This window comes from Cucumis melo, chromosome 5 (assembly GCF_025177605.1).
Source record: "Cucumis melo cultivar AY chromosome 5, USDA_Cmelo_AY_1.0, whole genome shotgun sequence".
NCBI lineage: Eukaryota > Viridiplantae > Streptophyta > Magnoliopsida > Cucurbitales > Cucurbitaceae > Cucumis > Cucumis melo.
In genome coordinates, this window is record NC_066861.1 from 10799334 (window position 1) to 10826702 (window position 27369).

General features: G+C 33.7%; 2 protein-coding genes and 1 long non-coding RNA gene across 3 annotated transcripts in view; all 3 read left to right on the plus strand.

Moving 5' to 3' along the window:
- Nucleotides 1–8240, plus strand: part of LOC103496918 (eukaryotic translation initiation factor 4G) — a 52442-nt gene extending 44202 nt beyond the window's left edge. Inside the window, exons 9-10 of the mRNA XM_051084593.1 lie at nt 7392–7586; nt 7710–8240. Coding sequence (XP_050940550.1) covers nt 7392–7586; nt 7710–8040 — 526 coding nt within the window. The 3' untranslated portion in view covers nt 8041–8240. The remainder of the gene's footprint in view (nt 1–7391; nt 7587–7709) is intronic.
- A 5551-nt stretch (nt 8241–13791) lies between these two features.
- On the plus strand, nt 13792–20197 carry LOC103496914 (uncharacterized). Its single transcript, XR_539276.3, has 2 exons — nt 13792–14375; nt 19746–20197. It is a non-coding gene; the product is annotated as an uncharacterized LOC103496914 (long non-coding RNA).
- Nucleotides 17672–19078, plus strand: LOC127149466 (aromatic aminotransferase ISS1-like). Its single transcript, XM_051084984.1, has 3 exons — nt 17672–17801; nt 18035–18191; nt 18819–19078. Exons 1-3 carry the CDS (start codon nt 17706–17708, stop codon nt 18824–18826), a joined length of 261 nt encoding a protein of 86 aa, XP_050940941.1. The 5' UTR covers nt 17672–17705; the 3' UTR covers nt 18827–19078.
- Nucleotides 20198–27369: the final 7172 nt, after the last annotated feature.

Consider the following 27369-nt stretch of genomic DNA (forward strand, 5'->3'; position numbering starts at 1 on the left):
AACATGAATTGTTCCTTGCACAAAGACTACGAGGATTCACTCTCGCCAGCACCATGCACTTAAACTACTCTGATGTTCATTCCATCCACAACATCCGAGAATTTCCCTAATTCATTTCTCGTTGTACAGGTCGTCCACATGACGCCTTTACTCATTATCTGCACACCACATAATATCTGTTCACTTGATAAGAATAAGGCTAATGGTTTACTTGCACACAATCTACATAATCATCACATAGAAATCAATAGCTTTCTCTTTTCAAATAACAACATCAACAACAACATAACAGTCTATAGATATACAAAACTTGTTATGCATAATTATAGACTTGAAAGGAATACTTTCAAATACATCTTTTCTTTATGAAGATTAATCACAAAAACACTTATTTTTCGCATGAAGGTTACTCATTAAAATACTTGATTCCCTTTCTCAAAACACCTAGATTCAGTTCTCTTTTTGCCTAGCTTCCTTAATAAAAGCACAACACTTAGCACTTTCTTGGCAACTTCTAAGAATGACAATACTTTCTTTGATTCTTTCAATCTTATTTATACTAATACTTTTAACCAAGTTCTTCTCTTTACCCGCCAGTTCTAACTTACAACTTTACACGCATCAACTTATTGCTTTGTCGGACCATGCAATCAATAGTTAACTCAAAATTAAACATTTCCCTTAGAACGACACTAAGCTTATCATCTTGGTATGCTAAACTTTGGATTAGTTTCCCTAGAAATACTAGGTTTATCTTCTTGGAATGTTCAACTCTTCCTTGTCTGCCTTTTCCTCACGACAGACCATAAACGCCCACTCCTCGCCAGACTTCGTCTCATGTTGCTATGCAAAATGCCAAACTCTTCAACAAAACGCCTGCTTTACAGCAACCATTTTGAGACGCAAGTACTTCTCCCCGCATCGCCTTTCCTTGAATCGCAACCTTCTTCACCATTAAAGTCTTCTTTAGAACAGTCATTCTTTTACCTTTGGAATAATCATTCTTTTCTCCAAGGCTCCTTCTCAACAGACTCCCTTTTTTGATCTGGGCCTTACAGTGGTAGCAACATCTTGGATGATTTGATTCTTTTTCACAAAACATAAATCTTAGATTATTTCAACCAAATAACATAAATCTTTGACATTGCTCAAGTTCTACCAAATATATATTTAATGAATTTATATTATATTTAAAAATAGCAAACTAATAGTGGAAGCAACATCTTGAATTATTTGATTTTTTTTTTCAAAAAACATAAATCTTGGATTTTCAAAATAACGTAAAAAAAAAAACACATTCACTTTTATTTCAAAATATTTCATTAATAAACTTTATAAAATACTAAATATTTGGTTGTTATAATAGATTCACTTTCATTTACCTACAACAAATAAGATTGTTTTTTAAATTTATTATATAAAGTTTCTTAAATAAATAAAGCCATGTCAAACGTTATATTTCTTATATAAAATTCAATCTTTTAGCAAAGTTTTTATTTCCCTCATTCTTATAATTGAAGATTTTGTCTTCTTTTTCCATTCGGCTCTATTATATAGGACAAAAACACATCCTATTGGCAATGTAGAACAATTTACAAATGTGCACCAAGTTGATGATGATCCATTTATTCCTCTTTAAAGTCAAACGTCCCACTGAAAGGCTACTGAAAGGCTTGAAAAGAAGAGAATTACTACTAATTATTTGGAAAAGAAAGTTACAGCATGATGTAGATCTTGCAAATAACCTTTATATTCATAATTCTAAATACAGCGTTGAGTCCTACAATGTAGTTAGTAGCTTTTATATACATACATATACATACATACATATATATATATATATATATATATATATATATATAAAATATGTATTGTTGTTGTTGTTTGTTTTTTGGTTAGATTGTTTTGGAATTTTTGTTCGGAAATGAATTATCTTTATTTTGTTATCAATCTTTATATATTGGTTTGTCCCGAAGTCATTCAATTACCGTGTATTTTATATATTAGGGAGCCATAAAAGTATAACTACTTTGTGAGTTACGCTATATTGTAGTTTATTGGTATTAAATTTAACCCTCAAAGTTTGTAATTAAATTCTTATATGTTTTTATAATCGAAATTTGATGACTTATGTTCTCATTTAGGACAAGATTCATTTTGTGTTATATGTAATCATAGTTACCTTACAGTATATTTTTCCACTATGAAAATTGTTGTCTTCAAGTATGGCATATTTCACGTACATTGTATTTCTTTATATATATTGGCACCTTCGAAATGACTTACCATTTAAATATATTACACAATACATTATCGTTCTTTAAAGATATGCAACTGGTATTTTCTAAATTATATTCAACAAACTCGAGTTACGCTAGTGTAGTTTATTAGTACTAATTTCAAATTTGTTTAGTCATGTTTATTGGTTTCCATAATCAAAATTTGATGACTTGTGTTATCACGTTTAATGACAAGATTCCTTTATATGATATGCAACCATAATTATATTAAAGTGTATTTCCTCTATGGAAACTCTTGTAATCAAATATGGTATTTTTCACATATAGTGTATTTCTGTGTAGGGGTACCATAGCAATGGGCTTCCAATTTAAGTCTATTAGAAAATATAAACATTATTTTGTATACCTTGAAAGATGCTAGTGAATACTTAGGCATGCACTCACAATTCACCCTCTGTATATATGATATATGACATTTCTAACGATCAATATTTCATAAATTATGATTTTTTACTACATAGAAAAATGTTGAAATTTCCTATCTTATATAATAACAAGTCAATTCCCAAAAAACTATATCAATCAATCATATAAAGACTCAAAGTTCTAATAATTCTAAAATGAAACTAGGCTGGCAATTCAAAAGATCCTAAAAATATATAGTTTGAGATGTTCAAATCATAAGTAGAAGTTTAATGAAAGCAAGTCAAACAGAAGTTCCATACAAAGATATTAGTTCTTTTGAAGCCGATTTCTTTGTACTTGTTATTCCAGCAACTCTTAATCCTTCACTTACCCTTGTTCTTCCCTTCACTTGCCTGTTTTGTCATATCCTTCATATTTATTAGATAGATAATAAATTTTAAATATTGATTTGTTATGTTACAGATTATTCTTGAGAGAGTTGCAAATATAGCAATTATATTCAAAATAACTAAGCATATAGCAACATTTTTAAAAAAATTGCAAATATAGCAAAATCTGTCAAAATCTATCAATGATAAGAATCTATAACTGATAGACCATGTAGCAAATGTTGGTCTATCACTGATAAACCATAAGTGTCTATTGTAATTTTTTTAAAATATTGCTACATACTTAATAATTATTTTAAATATTGCCACCTATTATAATTACCCATTATTATTCCTATAAATGAGGTGAAAATTTGTTAATATTAGTTATCCTAAAATAAATGAATATTTATTTATAATTTGTATTCCCTTATATAATATCTAATATCTTCCATTTTGAACAAGAGCATATAGTTAAAAAAAAATTTCATAAAAACTTCTGTTTAATTTTAAATAACTCATACAGCATGTAAAAGAAAGCTCTTACCTCTGAGTAAGCTGGGATAATGGATGGTTTTTTACGGTGAAGGTTTTTAAACCTTTATTATGCAGACAAGGTTTTTGACGGAGAATATTTTGGCCATTGGTGAAGGGTGATCGATGGGGTTTTTTATGGTGGGGGGCAGTTCACGGAGAAAACTTTCGGAGGGGGTTTTCGATAGTGAACGTTGACAGGATTTTTGACGGTGAAGGCGGTCCAAGGTGAAGGCCTTTAGAATGGCTGGGGAGTGGTAGACGAGGTTTTCAACGATGGGGAACGACTAGGGGAGAACGTTGAAGGCTGACGGGAGAATGTTGAGCGTTGAACAGCTGGTCCACAGCAATGAAAAATGATTTTCAATGAATGACGAGTAAAAAATCTTTGCAAAACAATTGAACCAAGAAGATTAAAAAGCTGAAGAACGACGAGTTGAAAACCTTCTTTGCAAAAAGAAGAAGGGGCCCGCGGTTGAAGAAGATGAAAATATTTTGGGTGGGATTTTAGGGTTTTCTTTGTAGGAAAACATATAAAAGGTTTGATTTGATAGTTTGGGATTGTTTTTCTAATTATGCTATACTTTTCTTTTTTCACAATTATCGTATTTTGAAAGGTATCTTTTCTCCTAGGGTAGAGACATTTAAGTTCTATTGTAAGCATTTATATATTTCATTTTTTAGTTTTTGCAATCTTTGTAATTAAAATAGGTTTTTGCTATTTTTCCAAAGTAAACTTGAATGTTACATTCTTTTGTTTTCGAAAGTCTTAGTCCTCGAAAAATTATAGGTACCATACTCTCACGTTATCCGATCCTCTCGTTCCATGTAGCCTCATCCAATTGTTGATTCTCCCATAAAACTTTCACCAATGCATTTTCACTCCTCTCGACAAAATGTACCTCCCGAATTGAAGGCAATTTTAGTTTAATTATCTTGAGTTAAATGAGTGTTTTAAGTTGATTATTATGATTTATTTGCTGATGGATGTGAATTAATTTGAATTTAAAAGTTTAGGTGATAAGTGGGATTTGGTGGAATTAATTTGAATATATATATGTATGTATGCATTGTATGTATGTAATAATATATATGTATGTACGTGGGTATATATAATTAATGGGAACAAATCGAAAAATTGATGAGAGAAGTAATGATAGATGTGTATATAATATATAGGGGTCTTTTCAAAAATATAAAAAAGTTGTATAGAACAATTCAAAATACGAAAAAAGACTAGGGGTCCATCGTGTAAAATATCGAAAATGTCCCGCCAACCACGCTGTCAATAACGCGCGCATAATATATTTGCGATCGGTTAGATATGACTACAATTAGATATGACTATAATATATACGATTATTTAAATATGACTACAAGGCGATGTTTTAGATATGATTGTAATTTATATGTGATCGTTTAGATATGATTCAATATATACGCGATCGTTTAGAGATACTATAATTTATATGTGATCGTTTAAATATGGTTATAATTTATATAATTAGATATGGCTACAATTTATTTTTTTAATTCCATCGTTTGATTTTCTTTTATACATGATCATTTAGATTTTTTTACACTCGTTTACTTTTTTTTAATGATTTTTTTCAAGATTTATTTTTTTTTATACACAATCTTTATTTATTCTTTTTTATACCCAATCTGTTCTTTTTTAAATGATCGTTTATATTTGGCTACTTCAATAATTTTCTTTTTCAAAATTCTTTATACGCAATTTTTCTACTCCAATCTAAATAATTCTTTTTTTCAATATTCTTTATACACTATATTCTATTTTTTTTACCCATTTGCATTTGACTAATGATTTTTTCAAAACTACTCCAATCTAAATGATTTCTTTTGAAGATTCTTTCTTAGAAGATGTAAATATTAAATGATGAAAAAAGAATAAAAAAAACAAAGGCGAGTGAAAGAAATCACAAAATACGTAAAAAGAAGCAATTGAGAAAAAGAAAAAGACAATCAAACAAAGACGACTTACCGGCCGAGGGTTTTGTTACTTTTAATTCCCTAATATTAGTACAATTTATCTGAATGAGATTGTAATTAATGGGATGAGAGGAAATTAAATATGTATTATTATATATATTTAATTAGTTGAGGAAAAATTGCCGGGAAGGTAAAAAGTTGATTTAGGGTTTGTAGGTTATTTAAGAGCCTGGTGGAACGTGCGTTGTTATTAAAAAAGAGAGAAAAATTTGTTGCTTTCTTCTTCTTCCAGGAGATTTGAGAATTGCGCCAACAGCTTCTTTGAACGGATATAGTTCTGCATCTGCGCTTGCAATCTTAACTTCTAAGGAGGATTTAATTTCAAGACATACGGAGAGATTTGCTGGTCCAACTTCAATGGACCATATAAGGTGTCCAGAGCATTACTCAAATTATGGGAATAAGGATTTGAGACGTTCGGGTCAGAGTTTTGATAGATCTCGTCCAATTTTGACCCCAAGTCTTCCATCTGAAAAAGTACTGTTTGAAGATCGGTTACAACGATTGTCATTGAAAGCAATCAATGAGTTTTACAGGTTGCAATTTCTCGAGTACTTTATTTCCTTGCATTTTTTAAAGAACTCTATGGCCGTGCATAGATGGTAATATTGGATCAACGTTTAATGGGGCTTTGCTACAAATATTAGTTCTATGACAAAGTTGGCTTTTCAAAATTGTATAAGATTCGTAAATGTAACTAAGTCATTAGTTTTTTGAGATCACTTTAGTTTATATAATAATAAACCCGTTGGTAAGCTTTTGTGCATAAGGAAATGGTGTAGTTTTAACGTGGTGTATTGTTGAGACCTTGAGCTTCTCAATCCCAGTTATTTAGAAAAATTGAAGGTTCCTTATGACCAGTCTATGAGATTGTTGGTATTTGTAAGGCAGTTTCTTGGATAAAGTTCTAAAGATTGGAACGCACGCAACCTCCCTAATTGGGGTTTTTTTTACACGAGTCAGTCATTGTTTATTTTGTTTTGGGGATTAAATAAGCACATTCAGGCTGAGAACAATGTAATACTGTGTCATTGTTTGGTGAGGTATCAAATTATTGGACTGGATTGTGCTGAGGGAGTCTGTTTTAGAAGTCAATCTGAAATTCTAATAGGCTGAAAGTCCGTTAGAAGCATTTGATGTCCTATGTCTTAGCTTTGTCATATTCTGCCTCAAAATGGAGTGGTTTTTCTTCTGACCTCATTACGTTGAAGTTTCTTGAGAATCATAAAGCAGGCTGTATGTGAAATAAATATAAATGGGAAAACTTTGAAGCTCACTCCATCGAATGACTTTGTAATGATAATGAGTTATTTACTAGGGCACTTGATTTTATTTGCCCGAGTCCAAACACGAGTTTTGATGGTTGAAGAGAAAATGTTAAAACTCATTTTCTTCCTCGATTTTTCTAGTGAATAATGAGTTCTCAGTTGTATAAATGTTTTACCGTTAGAAACTATCGAACCATATGAGTTTGACTGGGCATGGTAATATATTTAATTTACCATTTTAAAAATTTCATCCATGCTACTACATTTATTTATTTTTTAAATCTGGATTTTCAAAGCCGCAATGATGTCATATATCTGAGATTTGGATAAATAGTTGGCCTTGCATAATTGGGGCATGTGAAAGAAGTAAAAGTACAAATTTGTTGGTGGCTACTTAATTAGGATATTTAAATCCCCCTAGTTCCTTGCAATTAAATGGTTATAGGATCTGATGATATTATTGTGTGAGAGATTCATACCATAATAGAAAGGGATATAATAACCTGCTTCGCTTCATCTTTTGTTGTGTTTTCTGCTTTCAGTGCCAGAGATGAGCAGGAAGTGGCTTTGTGCATTAAAGAGTTGAACTCTCCAGCCTTCCATCCAACCATGATCAGTCTGTGGATCACAGACGCTTTCGAGAGGACGGATTTGGAAAGGAATCTATTGGTCAAACTTGTTGTTAACCTCTCGACGGCTAACGATGGTACATTGAACCAAGCTCATCTTGTTAAAGGGTAATGAGGAAAAAAAAAGCATTAACCAACCATCTATATATTTGTTGAATGGCATTATATATTTAAGAAATTTTCTGACATTTCTTTGTTATTAATCTCCCTCCTCGAGCTCCATTGGAGCAGGTTTGAAGCAGTTCTTGACAATTTAGAAGATGCTTTAAATGATGCCCCAAGAGCTTCAGAATATTTGGGTCAAATTCTTGGGAAAGTGATCACAGAAAGCATGCTTTCTTTAAGAGAAGCGGCAGATTTGATCTGTCAAGGTGGAGAGGTACCTGGGAACCTTCTTCAATCTGGGCTTGGAGCCGATGTTCTTGGCAACATCTTGAAAACAATCAAAACAGAGAAAGGAGAGGGGTTCCTAACCGATCTGCTCACAAACTCGAATTTGCGGTTGGAGACGTTTCTGCCTCACGACCCTGTGAAATCAAGAGTGTTAGAGGAATTTATTTAGGAGGAGTCGATCAAAATTGCTGCTGCTGTAATGTTGTTATATGGAATCATGATCATCTCTCCCAATGCTTTTTTAGTCTACTTAAAATAATTTGCAGGATAAGTAATTTGTATATTTTTCATTTTAAGGGTTGGGTGAGAAATTTCCTTATAATTGGGGGTTTATCAATCATCATCTTTTTCTAACGTAATTAAATTCAACAGTGCCTTCTTAATTTTCCAAACTCTTGCTCATAACTTTTAGGCTCGAGATTTAGATATCCAACTCCATGGGTATCTAACTTAGTTCAAAATCTTGTATGTAGATACACTTTGATCCCCACTATCCACGAGGGTTGGTATTTATCGTCAAACAACTTAAACACTTGTTAAGATCATTCGAATCGGTTTATGCTTGAATTCAGGCTCTAGAAATTTAATATAAGTTTATAACTTTTTTAGGTTTTAATTCAAGACTTTTGGTTTTTGAATTGTATGGAGTGTTCGATTAGTTGTTTCTTTCCTCCTATTATTTAATTATTCTCGGTCCAATTTGTAAAATTAAATCTAACATTTTCATTTTAAGTACATAATCATCATATTCAGTTTTACTCTTGTCGAACATTTGATAGTAAATCCCTTGCCTCGACATTAAAGTCTATTCCTTGTCTTAAAATTTAATTCTCAAATCAACCAAAACATAACATATTCATGTAAGGACCCAACCTCTTATACTAAGTTGAGGACTTTACTTTGAAAGAAAAATATTAAAATTTATTTAAAATAAATATAAAATAAAACAAAACTACGAATTATCGTTAAAATCATAAATAGAATGTACGAAAATAAATTAAAACAAATCCTATCTCGGGCCTACTAGTTTTAAAGGGAAAGAGAAACAAAGAAATAAATAAAGTAGAATAAAATGAAAGGAAAATGTCAACTCTGAGATCTGACACATGACGTAAGCGGAAGCAAACGTGTCCCCATGGCTCGCCACGGTCACTTCTGGTCATTCGCCAGCTTGCCTTGCTCTTACCTCTGCCTCTGCCTGAAAATAGAAATGAAAAGAGTGAGTATAAAAATACTCAGTAAAAGACCCACTACTAGTCCCCCTATTAACTTCTTATTAGAGTCTTGAAGAGTGGTACCCCTGAACTGATATGTTTCTGAACACGTGCAATCTGTGATCCCGTAGGAACAAGTTGGTCTCTAGTGAATCCAAGGGAACACCTAAGACGATCAGACTGCGAATGATCCCGTCAAATCACTCAAATCATGTCTATGTCAATGTCAATGTCAGATTGGTGGTCCCATCGGACTATTCAGTCATAGGTGTGAGCGATCCCGTTGGATCTCTCAAATCATGTTTGTGTCAATGTCAATGTCAGACTGGTGATCCCGTCGAACTACACAGTCGTCAAAAGAGTGGTGATCCCGAAGGACACTCATGTGGGTACGACTCTAATAGGTAAAGCTAACATACACCCTATCCATAGCATGCACATAACATATCATCATCATAACATATCATATCATAACATGTCATACTACAACAAATCATGCCATAACATATCATACCATAACATATCATACCATAACATATCATATCATGCCATCCTCAACCACAAAACTATGTCATTAGAACATAGGCGATAGCATCGACATACTATCAGCGCTAACCATAAAGTCAACCAGCAGACGCAATTACAATATCAGCCTCTCTCTCAATAACCCCGAGTTATGTACTTAGCTACCAGTGATACATAACCATATATTCATACATGCGGTCTCTTAAATGTAACTCGAAGGTCAAGTAGTAGAATCTCTTACTTGGAGATTAGCTCAGTCGAAATCTACAACAAAAAATCACGCTTCCCAAGCAACAAGGTCCTAACAAACAAAAAGCACCAAATTTAAATAAACTTAACCATCTAAACAACCAAGGGCTCAAGAATTCAGTCGAACTAACTTACCCGAGGTCGAGGTTGCAACAAGTTAGCCCTTAACTGGAGAAATCCCACACTCCAACTTCAACTGGTCCAAATGGTCATTTAAGAGAAATAATTTAATTTTACCCAAGATTAAATTATTTAAGATCCAAAAATTTTAATCTTAGTTGGGTATTCCAAAACCTAATCAAAACTTACCAAAATAGGTGAAAAAGGACCCAAAACAGGCTTGTGGCTCGCAAAAAAGCTTGGTAGCTCGACTGGGAGGGAGACGGCTCGAACGGCTGAGGTAGGCAGCTCTAGGCGCACGCAGGGCGGCTCAACTGGAGTGCGGGTGGCTCGAAAATGCGACTGGCGCAACTCGGCTTAGCGGGCGTGCACAGCTTGGAGGAAACCCGACTCGACTTTACGCGGCGGCTGGCGGCTCCTCGTGCATGGCTCGACTTCACGCGGCGGCTAGCGCAGCTCGGGTTTACGACGTTCTCCGACGCGGTTGGGCGGAGCCTCGACGACGGATAGAGACGAACTCGACGACGGTGGAACTGCTCACGGTCGGCTACCTCAGCGACGAAGGCGGCTCGGACGGCGTCGCTTCGACTTGGATGCTGCAAACGACGAACGACGACGGAAGAAGCGGCGGCTGAACGACAGAAGAACCGGCTGGTACGATGCAACAAAGGACGACTCGACGGCTGCTCACACTACGGTGTTCGTTGGCGGCGGCGAGTGACAGAGATGTTGGCGACGGCGGGGTGGATTTTGGTTAGGGTTTTTTTTTCTTTTTTTTAAAAAATAGGGTTTCCTTTTCTTTTTCTAAATGTAGAAGATGAATAGTGGTTCACACATCCCAAGCCTATTTAATAAAAATAATTTCTTTTATTTTTTATTTTTCTCTTTTTCTCTTTCCCTTAAATCTTCACACACTCTCTCTTTATTTAAAACCCACAAAATCTCCCTTTTTATCTTCCTTATCTTTTCCCAAATAAAATCACATACTCTCTCTCCTCAACCAAACTAATCATCTTTATCTTATCAAACTATCTTTTCATAATAAATATATTATTTCATAATACACTTATTAATTCCTTAAGCCATATAATACCTAAACATAAATAACCAAAACAAATATAAATTCCAACTTAACAACAATTTGATATTTTTCAAATATCCAATAGAATCAAATCTCCATAAAGTAAAATACTCCAACATTTAAATAACACCCGAAATCTCAAAATTACACTTAAGATAATAAAATTAAATTCCTCAAATTTTGGGGCGTTACACTTTATCAATTTTTATCCATAAAAAATGATATCAAGATTCTAATTAACTTCCCTTATTTGCTTACCAAATTGTTGTCGTGATCCGACCCGACCTTGTTGGAAAATCCACAAAGTAATCCAAAAAGCGCCAAGTAACCCTTCAAATAAACAATATTCACTTTCCAATTCAGACTCTTAATTAATTCCTTAATGGATAAACACCAAAATCTTGGAAATTGCCAAAAATAGGTTAAAAAATGAGGGTTAAATGATTTTTGGGATAACTTTTCAAAATGAAGAGTTTAAGGACAATTTAGGTGTGAATGGACAAAAATGCCCTTCATTAAATTTCTCTCTCTTTTCCTTTCCCTCTTCCATGTTCGCTTTCCCTTTTCTTTCGCGTAGAACATCTGAAGTAAAAAAAAAAAAAAAAAAAAATCCTTTTGTTGGCTTTTAAAATTTTCCGCTCTGCTCTTTGAAGATACTCCGACTGTTCGTCGCTTGCCGTTCGTCGGTCCTCCAGTGCATTTTGTCGCTTCTCCTTTTCGAACCATTCAATTAACTTTGAGCGTCTTCTCTTATTTTAGTGAGTTTTATCTCTAACCTAGTTTCAATTTATTTGCTGTAAATGTTTGGTTTAGGTATTTGTTGCGAGTTTCATCCGTCTGGTTTAGACTTTTTTGGAATCGACTTATTTGGTGGAAATTAGTTTAGTCAAAGTTTGGTTTAGGTTCTTAGAAAGTTAAATGGGTAGTGAAATGAATTAAAGTTAAATATAGTTGGCATTTTGCTCATTTTTCTTTGGATCCCTTCTTTAACTCTAAATTCGTTCATTTTTGTTTAGGCTTCAATTATGACATCGACATCGACCGACGGACCCGTGTACAAGATTAATCCTTTCCATCATTTTTATGCTTTAGTAAGTTGTTTGTCTCATTTAGAAAAGACAACACATAATATTAATGCCAAACTCAAACCCGATAAATTAGCCTTATTTAGGAAAACAAAGTTTGGACACTTTTTGGACCTAAATATTGTCTTTAATGGGCCACTCATCCACTACTTATTGTTAAGGGAGGTGGAAGATGAAGGAAATGATTATATAAATTTCTTACTAGGTGGTGTTGTTTGTACTTTCGATAGGAGAGAGTGTGTGCGAGATACGTGCGAGATAAAGCATGAGGACCTAAGAGACTTACTAAACATGCAAAGAATAGCTTTAAATGGATTAGAAGGTGTACCAATTTGATTTTGAAATAAATAGTGAAAGTTTGGAACGTGCGAGATGTGTGCGAGATATGTGCGAGATAAAGCATGAGGGCCTAAGAGACTTACTAAACATGCAAAGAATAGCTCTAAATGGATTAGGAGGTGTACCAATTTGATTTTGGAATAAATAGTGAAAGTTTGGAACATGCGAGATGCGTGCGAGATACGTGTGAGATAAAGCATGAGAGCCTAAGAGGCTTACTAAACATGCAAAGAATAGCTTTAAATGGATTAGGAGGTGTACCAATTTGATTTTGAAATAAATAGTGAGAGTTTGGAACGTGCGAGATGCGTGCGAGATACATGCGAGATAAAGCATGAGGGCCTAAGAGACTTACTAAACCATGCAAAGAATCGCTGTAAATGGATCAGGAGGTGTACCAATTTGATTTTGAAATAAATAATGAAAGTTTGGAAGGTGCAAGATGAGTGAGAGATACGTGCGAGATAAACCATGAGGGCCTAAGAGACTTACTAAATATGCATAAAAACTATTCAAACTAATGCTCACAATATAAGATAATACATAATAGATAGAAGCTAGAGTGGTTTGAGAAGCATCCATAGCAGCAGCATGAAAAATTGCTCACAATATAAGATAATACAGAATAGATAGAAAGCAATGTAGATAAAAAAAAAAAACCTCCTCTATTTGACCAAACTAAATCCTCTAGTTCAATTCATTTTTTACTACCCATTGAACTTTTTAAGAACCTAAACCAAACTTTGACTAAACTAATTTACAGCAAATAAGTCCATTCAAAAAACCAGACATTTACGGATGAAACTAGCAACAAATGCCCCAACCAAACATTTACAGCAAATAAATTAAAAATGGGTTAGAGATGAAACACACCGAAATAAGAGAAAACGCTCGAAGTTGATTGAATGGTTCGAAGATGAGCGACAAAATGCATTGGACGATCGACGAACGGTAAGCGACGAATGACAAGAGACGAACAGCAAGCGACGAATGGTCGGAGTATCTTCAGGTGTTCTACCTGAAAGAGAAGGAAAATGGGACTCTTCGCGAAAGAGAAGGGAAATCGATTGGGGAGAGAAGGGAAAGCGAACGTGGGAAGAGGGAAAGGAAAAGATAAAGAAAATTTTAATGAAAGGGCATTTTTGTCCATTCACACCTAAATTGTCCTAAAACTCTTTATTTAAAAAGTTATCCCAAAAGTCATTTAACCCTTCCGTTTTAACCTATTTTTGGCAATTTTCCCAAAATCTTATCCACAACTCACCCCTTTAACCAGATCGATGAGCCACGGTGAAACAGATCGGCGGTGGGCAGCGGAGTGAGGCAGTGGAATAGATCGATGCTTGGTGGCAGAGTCCAAACCAATAGAGGCGGTGGACGAATGACGCGAAGGGCGTTGATAGTGGCTCAGCAGTCGTGGAGAGGTGGCGTTTTGGTCGGCCGATGGACGAAGAGACAAAGAGTGAAGGTTGGGCGAACTGAATTTTTTTTAAGGGGGCAGTTGACAAGAAAAAGGAGGGAAACTGTTTGGGAGGAGGTTTAACACCATGGGGTTTGGTTATGTTAATCCTAACCCCCATTTGGATGTTTCCATAATTCTCGATTTTTCCCCTCAAACTCTTCCATTATGTCTGCAGATTTGTCTCCTTCGTCATTTTCTTTCAACCCGTGTTAACCCATCTCGTTCAATCTGTGTTCCCATTCGATTCCTCCTTCCTCTTCAGTTCCGATTTCACTTCTTCTTCTTTCTCCCTCTTTCCCTTCGATTTCGATTTCGCTTCCTTCTGGTTGTCGTTTGGTCTTCAATTCGATTTCGATTCTGATTTATGAGGAGAAGGAGGGCGACTTGGGTCTTCGCGAGCTGATTGATGGTGGCTATTCATTTATTTTGGTGAGTGAATTAGGGGTTGAATGTGATCTCAAGATTGGGGGGTCCAAATACCTTTATTTGCTTAGTTTGTTTTATACTTTGGTTATCAATTATATCTCAACATATTTAGGTTCTATGAGTTGACAATTTCACCTCCAAACGGAGATTCCCAAGTAACGTAATGCACGACGTGTTTTTTGAGGTTTAGCTTTTTAGGGATTTGTGTTGCTGCCCTTTAGTTTCTTGTCAAGCTTTAGCATGAAAGACTCTACTTGGAAGTACTAATTGAATGAGCTGATTCAGTATCAAACTCCACAAGTTACGGCTTTCTTAAATCTGTTGAACTCAAATAATTTTGCTGAAATTTCAATCTCCAATTGTCATAGAGTCAATAATATACATTTACTTTTATTTTTTTGTACGCCATTTTGTAAATGGTTTGCGGCCACTGCTCTTGGAATTGTAGTTGTTTTCCAGTTAATTTCTTGGTTTAATTTATCTTGTACGTTGCTCATTCACTTTATTTGCATTTAACTGGGCTTTATTTGCAAGGTTTGCTTTCCTTTTGCTTCAGCTTTTGATTTTCACATAGAGACTTTTGTTTCTCATGTGACTGTTTTTGGGGGGCTGTTGTTTTGTTTAATAAAGTTCTTATGAAGCTTTGAAATGAAGATTCACAGCTTTTACTTTTACATGCATGAGTTGTGGGTGCCATTAAAAGTTCAGGGGATGATTTTTTTTCTTGTTTTCCATGTTCTTTTTGAATATGCACTAGAACAAATATAGGCTTTAATGTCGGTTGGGAAAAATGGAAAATGAACATTAATGTCGGTTTTGAAAACGCGGATGTTTAATGTCGGTTTTCCACCGACATTAAAGACTAAGCTTTAATGTCGGTTTTAAACCGACATTAAAGGTCCGCCATTTTGAAAACCGACATTAAAGGTCCATTTAATTTTTTTTTAATAATTTTATTTTGTGAAAAAATAATAGTCTCTCTCTTACTTTACTCTTTCGACCCTCTCCTACTCGCGCAATCCCTTTTCTTCTCCAAATGAATTCGTCCATTTCTTCTTCGACGACTTTTTCTTCTCCGATGCCCGTTCCTTCTCCGACTTTTTCTCATTGTTTTTCTCATCTTCTTTTCTTTTTCTGAATCCTTCCCATATTCATCCAAAGGCATGCTCATCCACTTTCTGTAGAGGTAAATTCGTATTTTACATTTTCCATTCTTCATCTTCGATTTTGATTTTCGATTTTCATTTGGGTTTCCTTCCTTTGAGTTTCTGTTTTCCCGTTTCGTTCAATGGGAATGTTGCGGTTGATTGATTTGTTTTTTTATAATTTTATGAACTATTCATATCCAACTTTAGGGTTTAGGGTCGAATCACCATCGCTCTCTATTTTCTCTTCTTCTTCGATAGTTCCGTCACTCTCTTCTTATGGATGAGGAGAAAAATGGTAAAAAAAAAGAAAAAAAATCAATTCTTTAAATCTATCTATATGTATTTAATTATTTTTAATAAGAAAAAAAAAAACACTTTTCAGTTCGAAGTTATCGTTCATGTTTTCCATATGTTTAGTTTAACATAAAAATATAATTCAATTTAATCAGTAGAAAGAAGAAAAGCAGTTCTCTGTTGTTTCAAAATTTTCTATTTTTTTATTTCTTTTGAAATGGTTTGTTTTGTCAAATTTGTTTTTTGTGAGAAGCTTATAACGTTTTCAGACCAGAAAGTAGTTTTAAAAATGCTTTTCCAAACAGTACATCAGTTACTTTCTTTGCGAAGAAATTGGGTAGAGGTCATTTTCTTAGGTATACATATCTAGTCTTACATGATCTTGCAGTCCAAAGAATTGTGGAAGTGTATTTTTTCTTCCTTTTTTACCATTTTTCTCCTTTTCCTTCTTTATTTGTCATCAGGTGCATAAATGAACTGATTGAATGTATAGTCCTTGCCACTAGAGCTGAGAACGACTCTGTGATAGGCGGTCAACAACAAACTTACTCTTCAGATCTTGACAAAGACCGTTCTTCTACTGCTGGATTTGTACATGATGAAGATATGAACAAAAGGAACTCATCTTTAAATCCTGGGAGTGGTTCAGAGCTCACGAAATTTAACAATAAAAAAGAAATAAGCTCAAATTATTGTAAGTACTCATTTTTCTAATCATTAATTTGCATTTTCCTCTTTTTTGGATTTCATTTAATTTAATTTCCTATGCATTTTCTTGTTTTAAATACTCTTTTTTCTCCGGAAATTAAAGGGGTCTTTTTAATTGTGTTTCTATGTCTTTTGATTGTTTAGTTCAAAGTCCATGAAGTGTAATATAATTAATAGTATAACATTGTGCACTTTTTTTTTTCAAGTACTTCAATATTTGTGGAGTTTAAGGTTTGAAACTATTGATATTTGAAATAGTAATTGATGTTTTATCCCAATGACAAATGAACTTAAAGTTTGTGTATGCAAATTTTTATTGGGTCATGATGTTAATGCTAAAAGAGGTGATGCAAATTTTTTATTGTATACAAAGAAGATTGTACCAATGAAGGAGAATTAAGTGCTGAATGCTGAATATATTAATCAACAACCCGGTACTTACAGTTTATTGGGTCAATTGAAGTCATTTAGTCTCTGGAATTACTCTTTCTACTTTTACAAAGTTGAAAACAGTTAATTGCTTTTTGATGAATATTTTGTTGAGTTCTTTGCAGAAATTTACTTCCAATCTATTTAAATTTTCAATGGTTCTCGTGATATGTATGAAGGTCACATACTTAACTTCCTTGTGATATTATGAGGGAATATACAAAAGAGGTTCAAATTTCTTTTTCTAGGTAAGAATGATCACATTTGCAGACTCCTTGTCAGTTTCGGTTCCCCAGTTAACTGAAATGCGCAACATACAGCAATGTTAATTTCACATCTCTCATTCGTAATACGTTCTTATAGGGTCTAGGTTCCCCAGTTAACTGAAATGCAAAACATAATTCAAATTCTCCTTGTCTTTTGTAGCTCTCTATTTGACTGCATCCTATCCTGTATCTGTGAATTTGCTACCAGAAGTCGTTTTTCTTTGCTCTGCTCAACTTATCATTTTGCTTGGTTTCTGAAATCTTGAAATGATTGACCTTGTCTACTTTTCATATCGATATCTTTCTTGTTCCTTTATTTTTTTTGGATAAGAAACAATTTCATTGAATAAATGAGATATCCGAGGATTTACAGAAGAGACCCTCTTGAAGGGTGCAGAAGTAAGATATTGAATTCTCATTCTTTAACATGACAGGATTGTTCTCTCTCTGAAATTGTGTTCTTATTTATATTATGGAACCAGACAGTCATGGACTTACTAAATCATTGTTTTTTTGTTTTGCAGTTGAATGAGGAAAATAAACTGTACAAGTCCTCTGTGATGGTTACAGCCGGTGCAAATCAGGTGATGATAGTGCAAATCATTGAATTTTTTTATAATAATGAATCAAAACTGGCAAGAATGGCCAGCTTAAGTTGCAGCATTACTTATCTATTAGACATCCTATCATTCATTGGCTTAGAAGTACAAAGGAAAAACTCGGTTAACGCTTGCATATATTATCAGCTTTCGTTTTGGAACACTTCCTTATGTTGATTGTCTTCTTATGGTAAAATGTAGTGCTGATTTTACTGCAGGCATTCGTTAACCTTGTTCTTACATTGTGTGATGCTGGGGATTCTGTGGTTATGTTTGCTCCGTATTACTTCAATGCCTACATGTCTTTTCAAATGACTGGTGTCACTAATATATTGGTTGGTCCCAGTGACCCAAAAACACTTCATCCTGATCCAGGTTAGTCTTACAGGTTGATTTTACATAGCCATGTTACTTTATTCAATTCTTAAGCATTATGTCTTTAGCTCGTCCATTATGACACTTGCTTTTGTTCTTTCATTGCTCTTATTATTTTAGAAAAACATGTGGATATAATGATGAGAAAAGTACTAGCAACTTCTGGTCTTATTATGATGTATAATTTGGGACTGGAACTAGAAAGTCAAGCTTCTGCATATCTGCTTCAGCAAAAGTTTAAAACATATATATTATTATTACAAAAGAGATCTTTAGTTCAGCATAAACTCTTTCTCTGGTTTTGTTTATTATTTATTATTTTAGTTAATTTTTAATGATGTTTATGTTTACTTGGAATGAAATTCCATTGGTGACGTAAGGGACATTTTTTCTTTGCGCTACTTATGCTTACGTTGGACTACAATAAGCTTTACTTTTCAGCTTATTGTGTTGATGTTGCTTATTTCTTTATAGATTGATATTGGTTTTCATAATAATGTTATGTAAAAAAATGTTGATTATTCATTTGGTGGGCAATATTAAGAACTTTTCATCCTTTTCTGCAATTTCAGTACTTCAAACAGCTTTGTTATTCATATAAATGGTTTATTTGGATATTGTTTGTAGATAATTGAAGTGATATCGGGTTGAAAGCTAAGCGATTGTGTAGAAATGGTCAAGCGACCGTTGAAAATTGAAGACTGAGAAGGCATTTAGGATTTTTAATTATTTAATTCTTGTATTAGAATTTTTTTTTCATGTACTATTGTAGAAATGTATATATAAACATAATATTAATATTTTATTTTGTGTATTCAAATGTAAAAGACAAATGTTATAGTTTCTAACATAATATGAATTTCATTGATTTGTTGGCGTGTGAAAAACATATTTATCTACATTGACCCAATGTCGGTCTATAGGACAATAATGTAACAATTAAATAAAAATAAATTTGTAAAAATGAATAAAAAAACTAGGCTTTAATGTCGGTTTTAAACCGACATATCAGAGTTCAACCGACATTAAAGAGCTTCAATAACACTATCAAAGATGTCGGTTGAAAACTAACAAACCGACATTAAAGAGGGCTTTAATGTCGTTTTTAAACCGACATTAAAGCCCAACCGACATTAAAGGGCTTCAATAACACCATCAAAGATGTCGGTTGAAAACTGACATTAAAGGCCTTTAATGTCGTTTTTAAACCGACATTAAAGAGGCCTTTAATGTCGTTTTTAAACCGACATTAAAGCTCAACCGACATTAAAGACCTTTAATAACGCTCACAAAGATGTCGGTTGCCAAGTGACATTAAAGGCCTTTAATGTCGGTTTTAAACCGACATTAAAGGCCAAAATTCTTGTAGTGATGGGTCATGGTATTAACTTCATTTTTTTTTCATTTGAAAATGTGTTTGTTTTTATTTGATCTAGAGTGGTATAGGCCTTTTGAATTCAAGAGGTTTCAATGTTTCTTGAATTTAATGGGAAGCTTGTGATTTCTTTGATTTGGGTTTCACCTTGTTTTCTCATGTATTCGTTGTTTTGTCAGTTTTGCAGCTTTGTTATAATCAGCTCAGTGGAAGCATACCTACACAATTTTCATCTTTGAAGAAGCTTACTGTTATTGTTCTCTAATCTATAATCAGTTAATTGGTGCAATCCCTGCAAGCTTGGGACATTTGGACTTGTTAGCGAGAGTAAACTTGAGCTCCAATCATCTCTTTGGTTCTGTTCCTTCAAGACTTACTGATGCACTTTCGCTTGAAGTTCTTGATGTTTGAAACAATACCCTCCCTAGCAATGGTATCAATTGATCTTTAAACTCCCTAGCAATGGTATCAATTGATCTTTAAACCATTTTATCACGAAGATGTACTTATTTTTTTGTGTTATGTTCATTTTTTCTTTCTTTTACATGAAGCTAACTAGACATTGTTTTGCTTTTGTGCTTGATCTGATGAAGCTCTGAACAACTTGGGATTTTCTGGTGTTGGGTTTCCATTTCATCCTTTTTGTTTATGTTTATGAGAAATTCACATATATTTCTCATTTTGATATGTATTTCTCAATGGTCATAAAATGCTACAATATTTTAACTTTGGATACAATTAATTAAACAACCTTTACTCAAACATTTTAACCCATATCGTTTAGTTGTGAATATTTCTTATTTTTAAAAATTGAATTGGACGTCCAAAATACTTGGTAGAAATTGGCTATAAAAAATATTTATGTTATTCAACCACATCCAATAATACTATTTTGGTTAAAATAAATAATTTTAAAACTATTTATATTATAATCTACCATCATGATAGATCACTAAGATATATTTTGTGCTATTATATAATAATTATATTTTTAATAAAAAATCAACGATAAATTTAAGTCGGTGGAGCCTCTTTAGCTATTCGACATGCACGATTTTATTGAGATGACTGACGAGGAGAGGATGGGATACAACACAGTCCTACGAGAAGACCCAAGACTGTTTTTTTTACTTCCACCGATTTACTTTATATTTTCTTACTTCAGTTCGTATATGATTTGCACTGTTCTTGGTAATCTTATTTTATGAAATGCATATTAATGCAAGTCCTAGTATCGAATTTTAGTTTAGCACGTGTTGGTTGCAATGATTTAAATTTGTATGGTGTGTAAATTTCTTTAAAAATAGTGTTAAAGTGCTATGTAATTACTAATTGAAGCAAGTTAAACATGAACGTCTGCATTCGAGCACGTACGACAACATGTTAAAAAATTTTAGGACACACTAAAAAATAAAAAATACGCAATAAGTGGTTTTGGTTTTTATATTTTGAAAATGACTTAGAAGAAAATTGTACGAATTTGTAAAGAAATTATTGGGAAATTGTTAAAATGTATTTACTAATTTAATAAAATTAAAGATATACGTCGGAAAATCAAACTGTTACAAAAATTTTTTTGGACGCTTTTAGAAAAAAATAATATACAATAATTTTTTTTATATTTACAAAATGAATTGAATTTTTTTTTTAAAAATCATAACCCTACCCATATAATCATTCCCTTAAACACATCTTATCATAACACTATTATAACACTACCTACATAACCCTTCCCCCAAATACATGTTATTCATAACACTATCATAACCCTTTCCCAAGCACCTCTTATCATAAAACTACTTTTCTAAACTCTTTCCCCAAACAAGGATTATGATAAAACTAGGTTTATCATAACACTAACCCTTCTATAACCCAACCTTTCCCCCAAACGACCTATAGTTTCTTTTCTTCTTTTTTACTTATGGCACCCAGGGTATTTATTAACCTAAACCCTAATTTAAGTTTTAACTTTTCTATAATATATATATATATAGATTTTAAGATATTAAGCTCTAAAAGTGAAGTTAAGGTCATGGCCAAAAAATGGTGTTCTGGGCAGTATTGGTAGTTGGTCAAGTGTGAGGGGTTACTGGATGAGATGGGCGTGCATTTTTGGTTAAAAGAGGTTAGCTTGTACATTGGACTTGAATTGGACGCACAGCCCGCGTGCAGGGTGCATGTGGTCAAGCAAGCACACGACAAGCCCGCACGAGCGAAGGGCCATGCGAGACACATGAGGTGCATGCGGCATGCCCCCCTTGTGAGGTTAACACGCGGTAAGGCCTGCCCAGGCCTTGTGTGCACGTGCCAACCTTGACAAACATGTATTTTTGGGTTGTTTTTTGTGTTTTGGGAAATTTTTAGCAAAGTTTCAATATTTTTATGATTAAATGAAATTAAATGGAATTATTTCTTGTTATTTCATGTCAAGAGGAGATTGGGTAACTTTACAGGCTGAGGGTTTGAACTACCAACTATGAGTGACAAAATGATTTTTAAATGAAGTTTCTAAGCATATTTTACAAGCTTACTTATTTAGAAAGTGATTCCAAAGCATGATTTTAGAAATGTTTAGTAAAGCATGTATTTAATGAAAAGTTGTCGATGAGATTTACAAGCAATGTTTTATGATTACATTTTAAATATTTGAAACAAATTTATTAAAAGTTTTAGAAAGTTGTTGCAAAAGAATGAGTTATTGAGAATGGTTTGAAGCAAGAAAACCTTATTTGTTCTATATACTGAGTTCTCGACGGTCAATGTGCATAGAGTTTCAGGGGTATAGGGCTATGTTGACCACTTAGCCGCTACCATCGAGTTGAGGTAGGATAGTACGACCAGAGCTCTGATATCTTGATCGAGTCTAGACATGACATTAGAGTTCAGGCATGATATAATCATGATCAAGTTTAAGGCACGGTAGGTTAAGCTAGTTGCTATCGTGATTGAGTTTTCAGGTTATAGAATAAACAGAGATAAAAAGAAAGAATAGCTTTAGCAAAGAAAGAAAGTTTCAAGAGAGATTTAATTAGAAAGAGACAGCTGAAAAAGTTAAACGATTTTTATACTCTGTAGTATGTTTATTGAATGTTTTGTAAATGATTAGGGAATTATTATCTTAAAACTATGTTTTATTAAAACCGTCATTCACTGGTCTATTTAGCTCACCATTTCCAAATGTTTTTCCACTTTTCAAGTGGAGATCGTGATCCGAGAGCCTGACCGTTGTCTCCAAGTCTGCTGTGTAAAGTTGCAGATAATCTTGTTTCTGTTGGTTAGTTCTAGATTAATCCACGTCATGTGCATAAGTTTTGTTAAGGTTAAAGCTAGTCAAGATGTTTACCTTTATTTTTCTTAATGTATAGTTTGTAATCAATGGCATTTAGCCTTGGCTTCTTTTAAGGTTGCGTAATGAAGTTTGTTTCAATTGTGTATATCTTGTTAGTTCACTGCATCAAGTTTTAATTAGCCTAAGTTCTTTAGCATTGCAAAAAGATTAGTAGTCAAGGTCAAATGGTGTTGTGAAGAAGGAAAACGACATTGGTTGGCTTCATGCCATATCTCGAGCCAAGCAAGAAAGTGCTCGGGGTGGGGTGTGATAGCTTGACCATGCGTTGGCCATGCCCCTCGAGCGTGTAAACCCTAAAAAATAACCTCCTTATCTTTCTTTACACGCAACACAACCCTTGTGCTCTGACGCTCGACCCACCTTGCTAACTGCTCAAAAATTGGGTTTCCATTCGAAATCTTAATTCCAACTTTGGAGGTTAATAACTAAAGATTAATAACTTAAATGAGAAAACTTTCTTCTACAAAGTTGTTTATAATTGTCTCAAATATCTAAACTCCAAATTTTAGCTTAAAATTCCAAGTAATGCATTTTGTAACCCTCAAGGACTCAACATTGCTCAATCTTGTTCGAGAACTGACCTTTAGTGCTTTAGTTCAAAAGTTGAACTCTTTTTTGTTCGACAGGCTTGCACTAGGAACTAAACTCAATTTGAGATTTTTTTGCAATTGGAATTACTCAATTGACACTAGTGGTTTGGAAAAACTTCTCTTCCAAAGTTCCCTTTATATAGTGATCATTGCATAGCTTTAAATTGATACCTCCTACTTGTCACTTTACAACTTCTCCTAGCATGATTGACCTCTTGACACATCCTACTTGTAGCAATTTAAGTGTATGCATGCCATGACATTTGGATTCCATTCCACTTCTTACTAAAAAATGTCTTGAATCTTGCTAAGGCCGCCTACATTAATACTTAGCCAACCTCGTTCTCATCTCTTTGCTCAAGGCTACCATGTCACCTTAACCATGATACTACAACAATGACACACCAACTAACACTCCTAAATAAAATTTCTTCTTTACTTCCTTTCACTAAGGCTACTACAAAAACTTTAAAATAACTTTAAGGAGCCTAAGGTTCATGGTTTACAGTTGTACTAGTTTTTACCCCCTTAGGGTGTGGCATAGTAATCTATCCTTTATTGTTGCATACTAGTTTTTACCAACTTGGGGTGTGACACATTAGTCAATCCTTTGTTCTTGCTCAACCAGCTTTGGAGACACTAACTTAAAGTGTGACACACTAGTCCATCTTTTGTTGTTAAAGAATCAACTTTTCACCAACTTAAGGCGTGACACACTAGTCTATCCTTCATTGTTACTATATCAACTCTACTGCACCAACTTAGAGCATGACATACTAGTCTATCCTTCGGTATGATGTAATTAGTGAATTAACTTCAATATGGTGGTATAATGTGTTGAATGCATTGGATGACATATGTAAATGCATCTTTTTCTCTTTGATAGGTGCTAACATGTGCAGATATGTTGATGATATGTATCAAATATCTTCTAGACATGCAGTTTACGTGGAGTTGAGATGTAAACCATAGATTTTCTTATCCTTTGATTTCCTAAGTTGTATAGGAAATTAAGTTGTTATAGTGTTAGTTGTTGTTAATGTAGTTTTGAAGGGGAGAAAAAGCTAAAATTTGTCTAAGTGTTGGACACTTGGGGTTGAAGGTAAGCGGCCAAAGGTAGAAAAAAAATGGAAATTGGCTTAGTGTTAGGAAGCTAGGCAACCAAATTGGTGTCTTAAGAACCTCTAAGGGCATGTAGTTAAGTGACCAAGAGAAAGCCATAGGTGGCCAAGCATCCTAGATGGTCAAGCAAGTGCAAGGCGACCAAGTTTGGATGATGTTATGCGGCCAAAGGCTTGTGTTAAGAACCTCTATGTGTTAAGGCAAGGCGACAAAGGGTTTGAGAGTGGCATGTGACCAAGCTGTTGAGTTTCCTATGAATAAAGTGAACCCTAGGCGTTCAAAGGTGTCTTAGGAATTTCAAAGATGTTCAGTGTGGAGTGGAGTACATATCGCTAGGCATGCAAAGACTAAAATTGCGGCCAGCAGGAGATGTCACCTGACGGTCATGCACATACCATTATATAAAGGTAACTTCAGAATTCAATTGCTCTTTTTTCACTCGTTCATTTTCTCTTACTTTGGTCTCAAAAGAACGATATGTGAGTGTAGCTTATGAGGTAGGACTATCGGAGAGAAAAGATACTGAGAAGGTTTTCAACCATTGAAGTTTATCAGTAAAGGTCACTTCTCAAATGGATTCTGAGCACTCTTCAAATACTTAAATCCAAAAAACAAAATACTTGGAATTTGAAGCTGAATCTTTAAGGTATGATAGTTAAGAGAATTCTAAGAAACTTTATAGAAGGAAGTTTTTCAGTTTAACTAATGGATATTTTAAGTTATGAGCTTTGAAAGTTGAGATTGTTTCCTGAAATGCACATGACATCTAGATAGAGAGTTTCACTAGAAGAAATTTAACCTTTAATGTCTGGTGGAAAAAATAAAAACGGAGCTTTAATGTCGGTTTTCAAAAGGCGGATGTTTAATGTCGGTTTAAAACCGACATTAAAGAGTGAGCTTTAATGTCGGTTTAAAACCGACATTAAACATTCTCTTTTTGACAAGTGACATCAAAGCTCATTTTTATTTTTTAATTTTTTTTCAAAATTTTAATTTTGTAAAAAATTAATGGTTTCTCTCTCTTACTTTACTCTTTTCTCTCCAAGTCATACAATGCCTCTCAATTTCTTTCCTTCTCCTCAATCTCATCTCACTTTCTTCCCTCTCTTCTCCAAATAGCCATCGTTGCCACCACCACCACTAGAAGCAATCTCTTGTATCTAACCCATGCCCAGTCGTCGTATAACCCACCACCGTCGTCCCTCGTGCCCAGCCCGTACTTTGTCGTCGTCGAACAGTCCATCGACCTCTGTTGTGCTCGCCACCACCTTCGAACATAAATGGGGAGTCAAGGTTTTTGGAGTTTTGGTAAATAATGTACTTACAAGGCACTCAACTTTCTTTTTTATCTTTTCTTTCTTTTTTTTCTTTTTAGTCTGAAGTTTCCATCACTTTTTTTTCTTGTTGCTTATAATGGAAGAATTGTTGTTTTTTTTCATTTTCTCTTGGATTCTATATCTATTCATTTTTGGCATTATTCTTGATGGTTGTTTGAAATGAAAAACTGAAGATATCATTTCTCATATCATTTAGTTTTTTTTTTTTTGCAAGGAATGATGAAAGGAGAAATTTGTTTAACCAAGTCAAATTCCCTAAAATGTTTATCCCTGTGCTTTTTTAGTCTTGTGAACTAAGGAAGTAATGAATTTCTGTTGTTGTGCATTATGTTTGTCGATAAATTTGCAGCCTAAAAAATCCAACACTTTTAGGGTTAAATGTGGGATGTGGAATTCGTGTGAAGTTAAAGGCTTCGAAGGCCAAATATGGATGGAGATTTCTTCCATTCAATCAAGTTTTTGATACAATGTTACACGAATTTTGCCATAATCTTCATGGTCCTCACAATGCCAATCTCTACAAGCTTTGGGATGAGCTTTGAAAGGTGTATCATTTATGTTTGTTTTGTTTTCCTAGTCCAATATGATTTTGTAATAAATATCTGAAAAAGACACAAAGATTGATATTCATGTGTTGTCATAGGATCATGGTTCACTTATTTGCAACCTTTCATTTATTAGCCTTTGATAAGTGATGATGCATTTGATTGATTAAACTCTTTGCCATGGTTTGCCACCTGAAAAATTTGTTAGTAATTTATTGTATTGCTTGGTAGATGATAGTTCATTGTTATAAATCCCAAATCTCTAATTCAACTAATTAGCATTAGGAATTGTCTAATTTTATTAGATTGTTGTTCTTTATACAGTAAGCTTATGAGAACTGAATGTGGCATCATGCCATTAATTTCAGCAGTCACACACAAATGTAGAGTGAATTAATATAATTCTCTGCACATTGTTTGTTCTTCATTTAACCCCTAAAATGATTGAATGTTCCATGCAATGTCTTATTTATGTTATATATGTGTTAATTCATAAGTTTGCTTTTGTGTATAGTTTTTCTCTTCACGTGAAGTTTTAAACTTCAAGCTTCTGCTAATGGAGATGGTTATTCATAGATTTTAACAAACCTAGCCATTTTGAAGCAAGCTAAATAAGCAACCATTTCAATCAATTTTTAACTTTTTTGTTGCACCAGTAAGAAGAAATCTTTCAATTTTTTGAGTTTACATTGTGATGTAGATTCTTTTGTATGGTGTTGAAGTGGTGCTAATTTTCATTTTTTGTGAGTATTTTCTTTCCTCATTTGGAGATTTAATGCTTTAATTGTTGTAGGAATATGAAACTCTAATTTGTGCACTTTTCATTTTCCATTTTGATTAGCATTCTAGTTTTTCTTTCT